The 19,222-nt window shown below is 38.6% G+C and overlaps 1 protein-coding gene across 1 annotated transcript; it reads right to left on the bottom strand.

Annotated features, from left to right (window-relative positions):
- Position 1: 1 nt before the first annotated feature.
- On the bottom strand, positions 2-19,199 carry RAB22A (RAB22A, member RAS oncogene family). Its single transcript, XM_002199099.6, has 7 exons — positions 19,061-19,199; positions 17,162-17,241; positions 13,655-13,736; positions 9,658-9,729; positions 9,424-9,530; positions 7,500-7,609; positions 2-6,166 (listed from the first exon to the last, which is right to left on the bottom strand). Exons 1-7 carry the CDS (start codon positions 19,094-19,096, stop codon positions 6,069-6,071), a joined length of 585 nt encoding a protein of 194 aa, XP_002199135.1. The 5' UTR covers positions 19,097-19,199; the 3' UTR covers positions 2-6,068.
- Positions 19,200-19,222: the final 23 nt, after the last annotated feature.

Genomic DNA, 19,222 nt, shown 5'->3' on the forward strand with positions numbered 1-19,222 from the left:
ATTTATATACAAAGCTTTTTATTAATAAAATGTTTACACCTTTTTTCTTTTTGCACAATACATCAGACTGGTAGTGATTTAGCATGTTATTACACTATAAAAATTTATTATGAATGCTTAGGCTGAAAAGGCTGTTTACATTATGTCAAATCAACATTTCTTTATTTGCATTCTATGCACTATATGGGAGTGTAAGGACTCAAACAAAAAGGAGAGAACAAAAGCCTGGTTTTCCTCATTAGCATCTACAAACCAACAATACAGACAAACCTGTACATGCTCTCAGGTCCAGCCCAAGAGAAGACTAAAAAAAAGTCTCAAAACATTCATAAGCTTGGGAATTCATCACTACAATATTTCATCACGAGTAATCTGACTACACTTCATGCAGTGAAGCGATGGGTGGAAATTTGTGCAGTTTACAGTGCTGCAAATGCTCTGTAACTTTGAGCGGCTTAAGTTTGTTTTAGTTAGAGATAATATCGTAAGAAGGCACAGACCTTTCAACCCTTGTAACAGGTTAACCCATCCTAGAATGAAAAGGGCAGAATGTTGTTATGAGTGACAAGAATTGCTGATACAAAGGTTAACCTTAACACATTTCACAGGCAAACATTTATGACACTGCAAGAGCTCTATGCATATCAGGTTATTTTTGGGTCCTGGACACACAAATGCAGTTTCTAATTCAGAAATTTTTTTTCTTCATTGTCCTCAGTGTGGAGGGCTACAAGTGGGAAGATTGCCAGGAAATCTTAAGCATCTTAGCTACAGAAATGCAATCAATTTCTGTGCCTTAAATCAACTCCCCATCACGGTGTAAGTGTTGGATACACAATCTCAGAAAGAGGAAGTACAAGAAAGAAAGTTAAAATACAGAAGAGGCTTACAATAACTTGCTCCTCCAGGGGAATTTGCTTTTAGCCTTCATTATGTGGTAAAATACAGTCATGGCACAGGTCTCAGCTGCTGTAACAGTTTCATAAGGCTGTGCTAATGAATTACCCTTTTGCTTACAAATATTTGCTGCTGTGACAGATACTTCTAGAACTTTGTGGCAAAAGAGACACTCACCACCTATCACTGTCTAAATCCCATAAGGAAACAAAGAACAAATTGCCCAGAAAACATAATGGATTTAATAGGAAATACATATTGTAACATCAGTAAAAGTGAGGCAAGATAGTAGCAGTGAATCTATCAAGGTGTCATAGTTACAGAATATTCAAGTGCAACAACTGGATGCAGTGTCACACCCACAGTGATGAGGAGCACAACAGAGGAGTGAGTGGTCTATGTCCTTCAAGATTTGAAAAAGTTGGTCTGTTTAATAATACATATGTGAAAACATCAACAAAAGCCCAGCAAAGCAAACCCCAACTTTCTTAAAAGAAAATCTTTACAAAGGTAATTAGCTCCTTAAATAAAATTTATACTTAGTGTTTAAGAAAAAATTTAGGTACATCAATTTGCAGGTTGATGTAACAGGAACAGCAAAATTGTTTCTTCTAAGAAGTCTTTATTCTACACTGAGAAAAGTCATCCTACTGCCTCAATTCTTCATGTAAAATAGGGAGCACCAAGTAACTCTCAGCCATTAGAAGTTTTCTGAGTATTTCTGAGTAGCTCTTTATAGCATGTACACTCTGACAACACTACGATAAAAATTCAGGGTTGGGTGGGGTGAGAGGAAATGGAGCAAGGGAAGGAGGAAAAAGCTGACCCTAGGAACATTTTGACATGTCAGAGGCTAAGCTCATCAGTATTCTTGGGTTTCAGGGTAGTCTTATATCCCTTGAAAGATTTGTTATCTGTGACACTTTAGGGATAAAGTCTGGTAATGCTTGTTCAATTTCTTCCAAGTAATGCATTTTTGACTGTAGCTGAGCAAAAAGTGGTTTGCATTCAGATTTTTGAGACCTCCAGAATATCAGAAGGGATTTTTCAGAAACAAACCGTGTCAGAAGGTCTAAAATCATTTTAGGGACTTATGTTTTGGCACCTGAATTTTTGTATGACATACAAATATGTATTTTCAAGCATATTCCTTTTGACAAGCTGGAGCCATATGACTTAAAGGAAAGCTAACAAGACTATTTTAATACTAGAACCTGTATTTCCATCTTACATTGGTAATTCACACTATCATCATATTTCTGTAAATCTTCTGTCACCTACCATCACTAGGTTGTGATCTATTACCAGAGATGGGATCTGAACATGAAATATCAACAGTTTTCTACAGGGATTTTTTTGCAGATTTGTAGAGACTTAATTCCAAATACACAATTCTACTGCTTTGAGTAACTACTTGTGATGTACAAATCATGTCAGGTGGCAGTGCAATGACTTCTTGCTAGAAAAGTTAAGAAAGTTTGTCCTTTTCTTTCAACTAGGAACCAAAAAGTCATTTTTAGAGACTGTAAGTATTCGGGAGAGGTCTGTGAAGCCTTTTTAGAAAATAAGCAGGCAGTGTAGAAGTTGAAGCCAGTGAATTATGCAGGTTCTCCTCGTGTTGGAGATGATTTTGCTCTGCTTGTCTGTGGCTATTGCTGCTGAGTGAGGTTCACTCCAGGGTGAGGAGCTCCACTGTTCTGACAGCTTCTGTCCTGTAAATCATCCATTCCTGTGCAGATTGCTGACACAGCTCACCACAAATAGCCTACACCATCCTTAACACACACTAAAGACTGTTTCACAAGCAAGTAATTCAAACATCACTGCTAAAGCTTCCTTTTCCAACTAATAATGTGTTATACTGGAACTAAACACTAATGTAAGGAATAATTTAACCTTAACAGTGTAACCAAAAAAATCTTGCTGAGGCCAACTTTTAAACCATTCAAGATTTTCACAGTGAATTATTTTTTGATAATTAAAATGAAGCTTTAACCAAGATTGTAGTTCTCCCTCAACCAGGTTAAAGGATTAGACTTCCAAATCAATAAGCAGGTCCTGTCTCCTCTCCTCTCACTCTCTTCCCAAGCAAGTAAATAATCTTTCTTGAGCAGGCTGGTAGCATTAAATGTAAAGCTGCACATCAAAGACTCCACTCTGCATAAAACATCCCTGTAAACCATTAACTGTTTGATCCTGCAGCACTTAAAGGAAGGGTCTCAGTGATGCCAGCAGGGATCTGGAGTGCAGTGATTTGTAGGACTTAAACAAAGTCTTTACCTTCACGGTAACAGCAAAAGTTGTTAGAATTGTCTTAGAACTTTTCAAAGCACATATAACTATTTTCAGTAGAATGATTACTAAATGCTACTAAATATCAGCTTCCAAATTTCATCTTCATGGGTTCTTGATATACCAGTTTTCAGCATGTATATAAAATGTCCTACAAAACTACCTACAGCAAAGATTGAGAACCTGGCAAGTCAGCTAAGTGACTGTTTCAATAAAGAGTCAGATGAAAAAATCTTCCAAAACCTGGAGAGCACATTCAAATTGCTCCAAAGCTTACGAATGAAATATTTATCAAATTATATTTTTGTTTAATTCTGTAACTTTCATGAGAAGGGACTGGTGGTGTTTAGAAGTTGCAATAGTAATATTTTTTCAGCTAAAAATGCTCTGGATCAATGATATAACATACACCTCATTACATTTTTACATACATGACACTTTGCCCTTTCAAACATGTTCTGCAGAAATTAATCTGTGCAATGTGCTCTGGGATGACCCTGCTTGAGCAGGGAGGCTGAACCAGATGACTGTGGTCCCTTTCAACCTGAACCATTGTGAGATTGTGTAATCCTCATTGACAGTATCTGAAAGTTGAATCTCTCTGATGAGCTCCACTCATTAGACAGAAAGATATGGTGGAATAAAACTTTAATCCTGAGCTTTTTAAACAACTTCTTACCAGGAAAAAAGTTATTAAAAATGTAGCTGGAATGGTTGACAATCAGCACTCCAAACATTTCAATACCAACATATTTCCAAATAGAGAAGCTATGTTAGAACAAAATATAATCAATTCCAGCAAGCCTAGTGCAAGATCAAAGCAACCGACCTAACAAATTATTAATACAAAAGAAACCACTTTTCTCCACCAAAAATGAAACAAGGAGCATGTGCATCTCATGCAGGGAAGATTGCATTCCAGCATTCAGCAGGGACAGTGATCAATAAACACTTATCTGGACTCAGAAGAACTTACATTAACTGTCTGTCTTTTTAAATAGGCAAGTATTAAGAAGCAGCCTCACTGCAGGGATGGCAGCTTGGACAATCTGGAACACTGGCTTTGCACTCTACCTGCAGCAATTCAAGAACAAAACTGCAGAAAGAGTAGGGTGTATACCCATGAAGCTGGATTTCTTGGGCTCTCTAGGAACATGGAGCCTGTGGGACTATGGCAAAGAAGGCAGAATTGGCAATGCAGGCAGGGTAAGGAAAAGGCATGACAAAAATGTAGTCACCAAATATCATTAAACTCACTGACCTGTCCAAAAACCTCAATGTACCAGTTTGCCTGTTCTGCTCCAGCTCTCCAAGAATTTTCAGTAACACAAATGAATCTGAAGTTACAAGTCCTTTCATTTCTTACAAATTTTCCTACATTTCCTTCAGAGAAAATACTTGAGATGATAGAAAACCAGATTAAAAAAAAAAATAAGCATCATCATGAGCTTAGTTGGATACTAAAGCTAACCAGCATAATTTAGTATATACTCAAGTCTATTAAGCTCTTTTTCTTCAAAAGTATAAAAGCTTCTCACTAGTGCTGGTAAGAAACAAAAAGTAAAAATAAATAAAATAGCACAAACAGGTATGGTCAACCTATAGTTTAATTGAAAGCCTACTAAAACCCATACAGAATAAGCTAAACACTGATTTGCTAAAAACCCTCACAGATGAAAAACCCCAGGAACCAAGAGGTAATGATCTACATTACCACATGTCTTAAGGTTACTTCCTATGTGTATTTTTGTGCCTAAAATAGGAAAGACAGGCCTCATGCTGCCCCAACAGGATTTTCTATTGGCCCTTTCAAATGTCATTGAAAGAGAAAGACTTTCGTCTGCCTCTGGATTAACTCACAGTGACAATACCTAAAATGTAGGAAAAAACCCCTGATGGAGATTATCCAAGAGTTTATTCCTAGATGTGGAATGGAAGGAGTGTAGAAGATTGTATTATTTTTTACTGTTTTTACATAATTTATAACATTTTAAACACTGGTCTCATAAATATAATATGAACACTTTACACATGCCAAGCAATTAAAAGCTTTCCCCAAAACTTTGTAGGTCTTATCAGAACCACTGGCAGCATCTGTTTACAGCATCTCTTTTTAGTCAGTAACCACTTCATTTAGTCAGATCTACAAGTAATTTTCTTTAACCAACATCTTAATATTAAAAAAACTTGTAACAACAAAAAGATGCCTATAAGCATACCAGTTTGCCTTAAAGTGATTACAGTCAGCATGAAAAAGAAGATTGTCTGTGGTTTAAGATCTGTTGCTTGTGTCCCCACCCCCAGTGCAGATCATCCTTAAATAAAAAGTGCAAATGGGATTTGGGGACTGGATGGACCGATTTGCCTACTATTTGTCTTCAGTTGCTTATTCTGTAGCCATGTCACATCAGCTATCCCATCATACTTTGGATTAGCTACACCAAAATTTAAAATAAGGCTCACTGAAGAAAAAGAAGAAATGACATCTAACTTCCAGACTCCTCCTAACCCAATCTCCCACAAAAGTGCTCATTTCCCTTTTTACAAAGAAACCTCCCAAAACCTTGATTACAAAACTACAAGAACATTTTAGTTCTACCATCCACGTAGTCAGCTTCCAATCAAGCAAGGCCAAAAAAGTGATGCTGGATTCCCTTTGAATGCAAGAGACACTGCACGCTGTGGAAGCCAGCAGGCTGCCCTGACCACTGCAGTCTTTTCTGCGCGCGCAGGTGTCGGATGAGCCGGTCCCTTTTGGGGGACCTCGGGTGTATGAACACCCAGCAGATAAAGATCTAAGACTGATAATATAAACCCAACATGAACTATCAACTTCCAAGACCACCTACTGTATAAAGTTTGACTTTCTAAAGGGTCAGTCAACAGCAGCTGCGCTTTGTCACCGATGGCTGTCGTCGAAGTTTGAAGCCCTTCCCACTGGACGCAGGGTTGGTGTCAGTGGATGGAATTCTGCGACCTACAAGGAGGCAGGAAAAAGAAATATATAGGAAATGTTATACTTGAAACCAATTCTAAGCATCCGGTGTATGTTCTGTATGCAAAAACGTGCCTTCAATTAGCTACAGGTCACTAGGGATGACATTCCTACCCAGCAGGATGGCAGCAACAGTCTGTGTTATGTCTGTAAGAGGGACGGCTGCACAAAAGGACAGCAGAGGCAGTTTGAAGTTAATTTAGCAGCAGTTACACTTCAGATTCATCTAGACCTGGACAGCTAAGCTGTAAAAGCACTTGGAGAATACTTTGCAGGATGCAATACCATCTGGAATAGCTTGAGAACAACCATCTTGACCTGGATTTCCACAGATTACCTGCATCAGGCTTAACAAAGGAGTGCTTGTAGAGAGAGCTGCTTTACTCATCTCATCAGTCTTTAAAATGGACTGTTCCTGGTTGAGCATTCTCTTCTGAGGAAGATTTATGATTTTTTCCCCCCATAATTTATTCAAGATCAATTTTAGAGAGCAACTATTAAGTCAATAAATCAGGAAGCTAATCTACAGCACATACTTTTTACATCAGCTCCAATATAGTCAACTGCTTCTATAGACCCTATTTTTTTTCTTATTTCTGTAGTAAGTCCTCTTTTCACAAACAGGCTGACACACCTGCACATTGGTGCTGCTACTTGACACATATCCTCCAAATAATATTGCATAGAATTCACTTTGGAATACTGTCTGCTTTTTACTCGTACACATAAAAATTATCATTGCTGTCCTCACCACAAATGGGACAGAAAAGATTTGCAATTTAATATAAAAAACCCCCAAGGTAATACTATGAACATACTTGAGGAAAATCTACGTACAGTAGTTGCTATTCCCCATGCAGTAATCTGGTATTTATGAATTTTTGCATTTTCAAAAATACGCTTTTTAGCCTAAATACAAGCACTAAGAGTGAGAACTTTATTTCTTTTCCCAGATGTATAAAGTCTGGATTGTCCTCATGCCATTTCCTTCCTCTTCCATAACCTTGGAAGTACTGATTGGAACATTCAATAACAGACATGGTAAGATGACACTGACTTCTGACGTGAGTACCTGGCCTGCTATTTATCCAGCAGCATTACAGTAGGCTGAAAACCTCTAAAGGAATATTTAGAGGTCATTAGGTGACCAGAAATTTATGCAGCTCATTTTGCAGTTTGTAGTCATGTCAGATTGTAATGACTTTAGTATAAAGTCTGTAAATCTTCACCCAAACAGTACAGAAAGTAATATAGAAAACAAATTTCTACTCAAAATTTTTTCAGAAGAAAGTACATTAACTGTTTAAATACTTACTAATTTCTATAAAGAGCTCATTAATGTTTATTGCATTTTTCGCACTTGTCTCTACAAATATTGCATGAATGGAATCTGCATAGTCTTTAGCATCTTTTTCCATGACTTCTCTGGGGAAAAAAAAAAAAACAAAGAAAAATTCATGAATGCAAAAGAACCCCATTACTCAAAACCTTAAGGGACAGATAAAGTTTTTAAGTGTCTCCTATAATGAATATTTTACCTGTTTAGCAGCACAGTGCTCCCTCATGCTGAAGCTGATGCTCATTCTTTACTCTGTGCTGTCTCCCTGCCTTGAGGTATGAGCACAGTCATGAACTACCCAAGGCCTTAATCCATCTGACAACACTGCAGTGATTTTGTCTGGAGTGCTCTAAGCTTAGGTCTGCAATCAATCCTTCTGGTGTGTTATTCACCACACCAGCCTTATATGTTCTAAGAAGATCCTAAAGCATTATTTCCAATCATGCTGTGCATTTCTTATGACTGTTTACAAAACCAAAGCAACCAAATACCCAACACTGCACAAATCATCATTTACTTTGCACGAATATGTAGCTATAAAAAAGGAATAGTTTTATACTGAGCACACAGAGGTGTACAAGTTATTCTGCACCCCAAAGTAGGCAAGTTGATGATTATGTATCTTTCCTTAAACAAAATGAAAAATACAAACCCCTGTAGCTGTAGGGAGGTCTGGACTTTATGTTGTATCACTTCACATACAATTTCTACAACACACAGGCTACTTGCAGTAATGAGGGACTTTAGGCTATCAAGAGCATGGACTTTGAGCAGTGACTCAAATATTGCCTCTGACTGAAGTACAAGGAACCTTCCTCATTAGCTTGAAGAGCAATGTTTACACTTAAGATGCCAGCTGAGCACGTGAGCTGTGAATTCTGTTCTAAATAATTTTACACTCTATTTCCTTCAAAAGACAGGCTACTTCTATTGAAAGTTATTAGAGCTCACTAGATAATGTCTAGGTATTAACAATTTCTAAGACCATACTTGGAGCCACTGTTGCTGTGGTTCTTTAAACATATAACCAGCTGTCTCCTTTGAGACACCAGCTGTGGTTCCTTTTCCAGCAAAACCTAAACCCAAGAAGTTTACACACACCTTCTTTCTGAATTTTGCCTTATTTAACCAGGACATCAATAAAAAAGGCCTTCTTTTGTTTTTAGTACATGCCTTCCTGAAAGTTTGGCTGTTCATAAAGTTTCTCAAGAGCTTTTCCCGCTCCCTGCAACTATTTTGGCCACAGCCAATTCCACCCCAATATTTAAGCAGGGAAGGAAGGCACCTGAACAAGCAAGTTAGGAAAACCTACACAATGCTTTCCAACAGGCTTGGTGTTTTTCCTAACAAAATGAGGTGCTACAGACTGACAGGGGCACTTCTTGTAAAGTGAGGTAAACAGCTTCTATTACACTATAGTTTCACAGGCAGTTTAGGTTTGTGTAACTTGGCACTGCCACCAGAAAAGGTAATCCTGTCTCCCTATAAACTGCTCATTCCTAACTCTGCTATCCCCACACTGTTATGCCAGTAAGTGTTCATGGTGTGAGAAAGATGAATATACTTGGATCAGTTTTCTTTTTTTTTTTTTTTATGGGTTAGTTTTAATCTGGATCCATTTTACAGCCCAATTTACTGCCCAATCACACGTGTACTCACACCAGCATGGGGGAGGAAGTGGGTGAGACCATCCAAGAGCACACTAACCACATCTTCTGACAGCAGAAACAGCTCAAACCCCATGTCCTCTGACAGCAGAAACAGCTCAAACCCCTTGTGAAACTACAACACTATAGCAGGACAGCTTAAATTGTTCTATACCTTTCAGCTGCTCTAAAATGTTAAAATATATAATCCTAGGGCTTAAGAAAAACCCTCAAAATTGACAGCAGTTATTTACCTGACATCATTAAGATCACACTTATTTCCTGCAATAGCTACAACAATGTTGGGAGGTCCATGCTGGCGAAGCTCTTTAACCCAGTTCTTTAACGTTGAGAAAGTTTCCTAACGTGGAAAAAAAAAAACAACAAAGAAGATTGAAGGAATTAAGAAATTAAGAGTCAGAACTGGCCCATGACACAAATAAACAACCCCAGAAATTGGAATGCTGGGTCAAGATCAAGTTTCTTACCTCTTTTGTGATGTCATACACTATAATGGCTGCTGCTGACCCTCGGTAATACATCGGGGCTAAAGCACGAAACTGGAAGAAAGACAGCAGAAAACATAAACCTGATCTTCCACTGACTTCCAGAGCCTCACTATCATTAGTATTACTATTGAAAAAAGTAAAAACCAAGATCACAGCAGTGAAAAACTTTCCTTTACAGTCACAACTAGTCTGTGCAGTAGAGCACATAATCTCCAAGGAAGGCATTGTTCTCCTAAGGCCAGGCAAGAAATCGTGTGGGGCTCAGCAGCACCTACTGCAAGCAGCAGGAAGGCAAAACTTGATCTTATTTTGCCTAGATTAGAACCTCTCCCTTAACAGACTGTCTACACAAACATGCATGTGCTCAACTTGAAACACCAAACAAGGGCAAAAATGCAGGGAGTAGCAAGGTCAACTTTGACTAAGATGAAAATGTTAAGAAAACTAGCATATATTAATTTTGATCTGAAATGTTCAGAAGCTGCTCTCAACTTCTAGCCCCATGAATCAGTCATCAGTCTTAAATGCTAGAAATGTTGATTTCTTCAGAATTTAAATTATGGCTTTAAGGATTTTGTTTCAGTTTTCCCCTCAAATTTAGAAGCATATTTAAACCAAAAAACTGCAGAAGTCCACAACTATGTACCCTGTTGCAAGCAGAGCTTTAAGGAAAACACTAGATAAAGGGCTATAGTAATTTTCTTGTGATTTTCAGAATTAAATCTACAGCAGGTCTGTTTGCTTTGTAGGGCTGTACCTTTGAGTGGACAGAACCTTATGCATCCAGTGCTAAAAAAGAGTGATAAAGTACACAATCAAGCTGAAATATCAGTGAAGTATTCTTAAGAACAGTGGGATAGTCTGCCATTTTTAAAAAAGCCAAGACAACTAATCTAGCAACCAGAACTTGCCTTCAAAGTGCAGAGTAAACTGCATGTATTGGTTTCATGTAAGCTGTTGTGCATCTTATTACTCAGGGTAAAAATAATGAATTGGATACAGTTTTTCATAAAGGCTTATTCATTTCTAATAAAATACCAATTTCCTTTTGCTTAGTACAGTTCAACTGAGAGCAATATAATAAATCATAAAAATCTTGCTATAAAGCAGAATTCCAGACCATTTACATTTGGCTCTCAAATTCTGTTTTGAAAACAGGATTTTGAATGCAAAGTTCAGAATATAAAAATATTTAATAGTGGGAAAGGGAAACATGGGCAGGCATTCAGTTCACATTGGGACATAATCCCTCTCTTCCTTCTAAGTACTAAAATATAAAGGGAAACATATTTGGTAAACCAGCACTTGGACTGGTTGCAACCTGGCTTTTTGATTATTCACTATTTACATTGGGAATAAACCAACTTTCACTTGCTGATTTTGTATTACTCTCATTTCCTGTCTGCTAACACTTAGATACTTTTTTCCACCTAAGCAGTCGGCAGATAAAATATATTAACAAAACAGATGTTACCAGAAACACTGGATTTTCCTTTTGCAATTTTTCCAAAGACTTCAGCTTGCCCCCCAGCCTCCAATTTGTGTTTTGACAGAATTATTAATGTAATTATGCAGGGAAACTCAAAACTGTTAGGTAAGAAGGCAAAAATCCTAATTACTGTAATTGATCTCCTATGAATTGAACTCAGTGTAGAAGAAATGTCAGAAGAAATAAGGTACATGTGTAGATGAGGTGTGTGAATGACTTGGTGCACATTTCCACCTCTGGAACAAGGCTATCCAGCCACCCCAAAGCCACTGAGAGCCAAGGGGTGCCCAGGGCAGTGCAGCACTATTTGCAGCTGAGCTTTTGAAATGGGAAACAGCAAACACTCTTCAAGAAGCCAGGACTGTGAATTCCATGCATTCCACATGATAGCTCAGCAGAGACATTTCAGTTCCAAGAATGGTGTGGACATTTTTAGTATTCCAGATCTATTCCACAGAGGGAATCCCTTCCATAATTCATTGGCAGATATATTGCATGACCAGAAAACTCTGCTACAGATTTCAAGGCCAGGCAAGTGTACAGCCCATTTGTGACAGCAGTTTCTTCTTTTCTGGAGAAAGAAACCTTTGTGAAGGTACTGAATAATTTCAAAGAAAATACCCCTGCTCACATTTCACTGATTTCCTTGGTTATATTGGGGTCTCAAGTGACTTCTCTCAGATATGAAATATAAATTTCACAGGTATCACAGCTCCTGGGTCAGAGTCCTGGTAAGACACCTTTCATTTTTTGATTTCAATAAAGATATTAAGCAACTTGTACGGAAGAAAATTAAAGAAGTATCACTGAGAGACCAAAAATAGATCAGGAACATGCTGGTCATGTACGGAGATGCTTCCTCAGATTAAATGTGCTGAATGCAAATTACAGGGTCCTCTCATTGCTTGCACAGTTAAAGTGAACAGGATGGAATGCTAAAATGTAATGGATGTTTCCTGCCAAACAGTGGCAGGCATGTTTATGAAGCTTTTCATTTAAGAGTAGCAACCTCTAAAAATTCATATTCTACCTCTCAGAATATCACTTTGCAGCAATAACATTCCAGAATGAGCTACGACGTTCACTTAAGCTATTTACAGCAAATGCTGACTGACTGCTGGGAATGGAAGGGCTCAGGATATTTTTGATAACACAGATACTATTGGACATATTCCTGGGAAACATCCCTGACAACTTCAGTTTGCTTTACATGGTGCTGTTGGAAGGAAATAAATTGTCATTCAAAATCAACAGCACTAAATCACAATACAAATATACTTGAGTTACTTCCTAGCCATCAAGGCTGTTATCAAGCCAAAAAGCTGGCAACTGTTCCACCAGGAATCCTAAAGGTCAAACGCCTGTGGATAGGGATGACTGAGGCTTTACAAAGTAGTTGTTTTGTTTGTTATTATTGGGGGGGGGTTGTTTTGTTGGTTGGTTTGGTTTTTTTTTTTTTTTTGGGCTGTTTCTCGAGCCAGTCCTGAAAAGTAGTACAGCTGTTTTTGCCAGTTGTTATCCTAAAGTTATAAGCCAACCTTTGCCACAGTTACCTCACATCCTAAATAAACTCGTCTTGAGTAACTGGCAGCTGCCAGTAGTTCACTTGCAGTCAAGAAACAGCAAGAATAAGCACTGTTAATACAGCTACTGTAATTTCTAACACTCTTGTAGTCCATAAGCAAGCAAGTTCCCTAGCAAAGTCTTCCTTTTAATTCCAAGTAAAAAATCACGCAAATTAATTAGCTGGGATTTCATCTGATTAGTAGTTTTCTTCAAAGCTTTTGTTGCCTCCCCTCAGAACTATGCATGCTGCAGAGATCAAAACCCCAAACTACCAAATTAAAATTTAAATTTCAAAAGAGATTCCTTGACATAGCTTCTAACACCATCAGATTTGATTAGTAAAACTTTACAAAAGAATAAAAGAGTAGTTATCACCTGTAACATTGCTTGAAACTCTGCTTTGGAAAGCCTAAATCTACATCCTACTCACATCTATAACCCTAACAGTGAAGCTAACAGGATGTGTTAGCAGTTGTATATTTTACCAGAATCAAGGCCTTACTTGTACTATGAAACATGGTAATTCATCTCACTTTGAATATCGTGTTGCTGCACTGACTGCAAATATTGTAGTTGGAGGTTTAAAACTCAGCTAGAAATGGTACTAGAGAGAGCTGCTGACTTCCCCCAACACCAGCCTTGTTTCCTGTGGAAAGACCATTCCTTTCAGTGAATCTAAACCCAGACTATTGTTTCATAGACTCCTCTCAGGTAATCTTCCTTACCTTTAAAGTTTAATCATGACAACAATGAAAAATAAAAACATATCTACAGCACTCACATCTTGATAGAAATCTGCATAGAAACAAGTGTTCTAATACATGTTTGTAAAACCAAATCACTTTGTGACTTTTAGGGGCAGAGTTGAAAACAACCCAAGTTCTGGCTCAAACTGTTGCCACAGATATTGATTTTACTTACCCGCTCCTGTCCAGCTGTATCCCAAATTAGGAATTTATGCAGCTCATTTTGATACTGTACAGTCTTGGTCATAAATGAGGCTCTGAAAAAAACCCACACAGTACATACTTTTTGAGAATATAAATACATCCTTAGAACATTCATTACCACCACGAGCTCTCAGAAAGGTTGACATTCCAATAAAAGTGTTTTCCCCACACATAAACTGATGAAGCGTTTCAGATATAAAGGCTGAAATTAAGAAAGGATGAAATTTCCTTGCAGAGACTGACATTCAACTACCAAAACACAACATATTATACATTTTGTTTATAAGCTTCTGATGAAAAAATGTAGGCTGTATGACCACAAAAACCCAGAAAGGTCAGCCTTTTAACAACATCCTTCCTCACAGCAATTACATCAGTGCACATTAGAAACTTCGGGGTGGGGGGGGGAAGAGGGCAAATTCTTCCTTTTGTATTATCTTTTCCTGTACTAACATTCAGATAAGTGCTGTTAAATCCATACTTGAGAATAAAATAGGAGATGGATATCAGTATTGGTAGGTGTTAACAGGACAAAGAAATCAATAGAATAACTTCCTCGTTGTCTGCACCCTATACAGCTTCCCAATTACATATTTTAGTTTGCAGCAGCTCTTGGACTTCCAGAAGACAAAAAAGATCTCTACTGCTCTCCAGGTTCTTCTCCCCTTGCCCAAATTCTAGATGTTTTAGTTAAATATTGCAAAGTACTTTTGTTGTTTATTTGATCTGCTTTAGCTGAATGAGTGTATCTCCCACAAGACACAAATTCAGTGATGTTACTCTTTTACAAGAGGGATTCATTTGCTGTATCTCTCACCTGCAGGCACATTTTTCACTGGAAAAACCACACACTGAATTCAAATCCTTGTACAGCTGCAACTATAGGTGACATAACTGTTTTAAGCACATGAGATCCTACACTGTGAACTTGAACACTTCTTTTGTGAGTAATTCCTGCTACTTGAAAATACTGCAGACTTCCAAACTTGTTCTTCTGTCAGTTTTGACAGGATTGTGAAGACAGTGGAGCTTCTTACAGTACCCCAAACTTGCTGTACAGTCAGACTCAGAGAACAAGAGTGTTTCAGCAGGATCAGCATTGAATACCTGAGGCCAGGACTCTGAACTTGAGTTTGTCTTGGGGCTTAAGAACCACTTAATGATGTCCTCGACACTTTTGTATCAAAAGTAACTGCAGGTTTTGGTAAAAGTAACTGGACTTGTTTCAATGCTCTAAGTGGCCAATTAGCTAGATACATTCAAGTAAAGGAAAGGGAGCAGTTACACGATGTTTCAGCTGCTAAGAGGTAACCTTCTCCCCATTCCTTAAACCCAGATCATTTCCAAATAGTGTGCCAATCTCCAAAGTTATTCCTCTTTTAAGAAGCCAAATAGAAAGTAGCAACACACCTAAAAAAGAAAAGCCTAATTGCAATGCATTTCAATATCATTAATTAGCTGATATATTTCTGCAATGAGTGAAGAAAACCAACGAGATATGAGTATCTCTTGTAAAGCACAGCAGAGACTTTCACTTCTTTTAAGACTGCTGCAAATTATGCATCAAATCTGAAGTCCCTGGTCAATATGAAAACAGTTTCTTAAATCATAGATTCTCACTTAAATTATCTTACTTAGTTTAATATACCAAAACATCCCTGTACAGTGAATTTGAACTGAAAAGTTGTGTTTCTGTAATTCACATCACAACTAAACCATCCCCAGTGGTACCTGACAAGAGGCTAAAATGCTTCTCAAAATCTTTTGGCAATTGGGTCAACGAAACTCTCCAAATTGGAGTTATCCTTGACGACTTTAGTAGGAATAATAGCTGTTTTGTTACTAAATTTCCCAGCTGCTTCTCCCAGCCAAGTAGGCACTATAACTTGTTTGATATTCCTTTTTGATGCTATAATGAAAGCCAAGATATTCTGCAGTACCTAGAAGTATATGCTGGTTAAATCTGCCCTCAGCATCCTGAGGGGAGAAAAGCTGCAGAATTCTGACAGGGCTTCTGCAGCTACCTAGATCAGAAATTGAGCAATGAACATTAACAACAACAAAGTGTGATTGCTCAGCTGAGTCTAAGAGGAATGAAAATAGGACAGGAAACAAGATCATATCTCATGAACTCAAAGACCCAGGGAATAGTTGAAACATTCTCAGCTTTAGTTTTGCAAGATGCTCAAAGCTCTTCTAATCCTTTGTCCTTTCCACCTACTAGTTTCAATTAGGAACTGAAAAGTATATTAAAAAAAATTTAATCTAATATTAAAATTTAAAAAGTAAAAATTAATTTATTTTAAGTTTTTGGACTGTGTATCTTGTTGGATCTTCACTTAATCCCTGCATTTGGGCAAGTTTTGGTTCATTTATATAGCAAATTACCAAAATAACCAGTCCTCAGACCAGTGAATGATTTTGTTAAGGCTGGTAAAGGTTAGATTTTCAGTCTGTCATTTCAAGTAACTATAATGATCTCAGTACTGTCAATAAACCTCTGTTAACAGAGAAATTTAAACAAAAGCAAACTTCTACAGAACATTCTGCAGTTCAATGTCAGTATATACCCAAAAAAAGAGGGGGGTGTAAGGGAAAAGTAAGAGATCACAGAGACCCCAAGTTTTCAGAAGGACAGGATGAGACACAGCTGATCTTTATCAGCAGGATCTTTTTGGTTGAAGCTGTAGCAGAGCCTGTGTGTCACCTGAGACATGAAGTTGTACTGATACCCCCACACACCTCTTGGCATCAAGCAAGGCTGTCCTCTCCTAACCAAAAAAATTGCTTCTGATCAAAGCAGCCCAAAAGACACTTACTAAGCAAAAAAATAAAGACAGCAAAAGAAGTAAAAATATCCAGCCACTCCAAGAATTCTTGATGCTTGCCCTTCCTTCTATCCATTCAAAGATTTGAGATCAATAATGTTGCTACTCTGAGGCTCAAATTTCAAATATCCCCCTTACCTATGAAACCAACTGCAAAACCAGTTTCATCAGTTAGATTTGTGTGTGCATCGTATACAGATGTGTAACATTTTAACTAATTAGTGGTGAGACTTACCTGAATTAGTATGTTAACCACCCTGAAAAACCTAGGAGACTTATAGTACTTGAGTTTTAAAAAAAATTAATTAGAAAACATGGAGTTGCATAATTATTAGAATTGAAAATTTAACGGTTGTGCACAAGACAAGCATATTGTCCCTTTAGAAGAAGCATCTGAAGTGTAATTTATTCATTGTTAGCTTAGATTAACAATGCAAAAATGGGTCCAGACCTTACACTTGAAAATGGAAGCTGCAGGAGTGCTGAGAACACTCCTACATGTCCTGAGGTAGCTCACAAGCTTAATTAAGGCTGCAGTTATGTTTATTACCACATTTAGCTGCCACACACGAAGAACTCCCAAATGATCTATTCAGGTAATTTCTTTTTTTTTCTTGCATAATTCACATTTACTTCATTTTGTTTCTTACCCTATTGTTGGGTTGATGTTGGGATCAAAGCTATCTTCCACAAATCTCCACACAATACTTGATTTGCCTACACCAGTGTCCTAAAAAAAGAATAGAAACAGTTGAAAGTGGTATTAATTACTACAGACAGATGATTCTTTTAGTCCTCAAATCCTGCAGTACTCTGCAGTGAATAACACATTCCTGCAGAGAATCTCAGAGAAGTTGTGAAATACTTCAGGTATTATCTTAATTTAGTAGAAAATGAAAGGTCTGTAACAAGTTACAGTTTTCTAAACAAAATAGTTATGATTTTTTTTTGAAGGACCACAAAAATCTGCATTCACACTTATTATTACTCAAACTTTGGGCTTTTTTTACAAAGCTATGCACCTTCCAGTGGAACAGCAGTGGGAAAAGACCACTTTTGGTAAAATATACAGCAATTCAGTATGCCTTACCAGGATGGAGGACCAGTGGAGTATGTGAAATTATACAAGTGTGACACATGCATTCAACCTCTGACTAATGCTGTCCCACCCTGCTTAATGAAAGACTTGAAATTTCTTCTGTGACACACCTGAAACATGGTACTAATGCAACTCTACAGTGCTAAAATGGTGAAGGAGAAAACAAACCATGAAAATTCTAGATTTTGTATATTTTTGCACCACTGGCTCCATGATTAAAAAAGCAAAAGATATAGAGAAGTCACATTTAGAAGTGACATTAAATGCTTAGTGGTAAAATACTTCTCAGCAGAAGCTGGACATTTGAAATTGTATTTTATTTGTGTCAAGACAAACTTTTTGCTTTACATTTCCTGAGTCATTAAAACTTTAAGAAATAAACCCCTGAGGAAATGCTTCACTTAAAATGAAGTTTTACATCATTCATGCTTTCTTTTCCAAAACTCCTGAATATTGCAGTAATTTGGGTACACTATGTATGATTGTGTTCCTCTTGCCAAGCTATTTTCCTCTTGAGAAAAAGCACATTATCATAGCTCTGTATTTTACACCTTTGCAGCCCCACTAATCAGAGCAAACCTTAAAAAGAGAAAAACAGGTATAGCTCCTGGCTCAGGGAGTTCAAGGACAAGTTTTCCTGGGTACTTATTCTCCTTTTCTTCCGTGACAAAAGGTTTCTCAGGCCAGGTGAACACAAACAGTAGTTACCCCAAATACCTTCATAACACCAAGGGCACACAAACACATAATCTTCCCCTATGAAGGGCAACATTTAGAAGCAGAAAACAACTCAGAACAGAGAGTTTCGATGCCGCCGGTGACACCTCCACCTGTCCAACGTGGGTCTGTCTGACCAAACCAAGCCAACACGCCGTTTCATTCCCTTCAATTTTTAAACTTCTGCTTCACTTCACATCTCCTCCTTCCACCACCTGCAAGACTTTCCTACATATGTTCTTACAATACAAGTTCAGGCCCCTCCCTCTCTCCCACCACTTCGATTTCAGGTGCTTCTATTTATTTTGTGGACTGCAACCCCGAAAGAGCCTGGGAGGAAGAGGGAAGCACGCATTAGACACTCGTGTTTCCTCTCTTTATTTTTTAAAAAGGAGAACAAGGCAGAAAAGGAGCGATATTGACCCCCGGCAGACGCCTCCCTCGCGGAGGGGAAGGCGCGTCCGAAGGTTTCCTCAGAGGGACCGGGCGCGGGCCCCGCAGCGCCCGGGGAGAGCTCCCCGCGCTCGGCGCCTCTCCGGGCTCTGACAGAGGCTCTCCAGCTCTGAGAAAAGCTTTCCGCCATCGCCACAGAGCCTCTCCAGCCTCTGACAGAGGCTCTCCGCCATCACCAGAGGCTTCCAGAGCTCTGACAAGAGGCTCCCCGTCATCACAGAGCCTCTCCAGCCAGCCTCTCATTCCGCTCCCACCCTCCCTCCCGCCGCCCAGCACTTACCCCCAGCAGGCAAACTTTCAGCTCCCTCAGAGCCATGGCCGGGCGGGCAGCGCCTTCAGCGAGCGCCTGAGACGCGGCCCAGCACGATCATCGCCGTCCCCGCGGCGGCCGCCCCCCGCCCGCCCCAGTTACCCGCACACCGCGCTCCTCCTCAGGCTGCGC

The sequence above is a fragment of the Taeniopygia guttata genome, chromosome 20 (genome assembly GCF_048771995.1).
Source record: "Taeniopygia guttata chromosome 20, bTaeGut7.mat, whole genome shotgun sequence".
Taxonomy (NCBI): Eukaryota; Metazoa; Chordata; class Aves; order Passeriformes; family Estrildidae; genus Taeniopygia; species Taeniopygia guttata.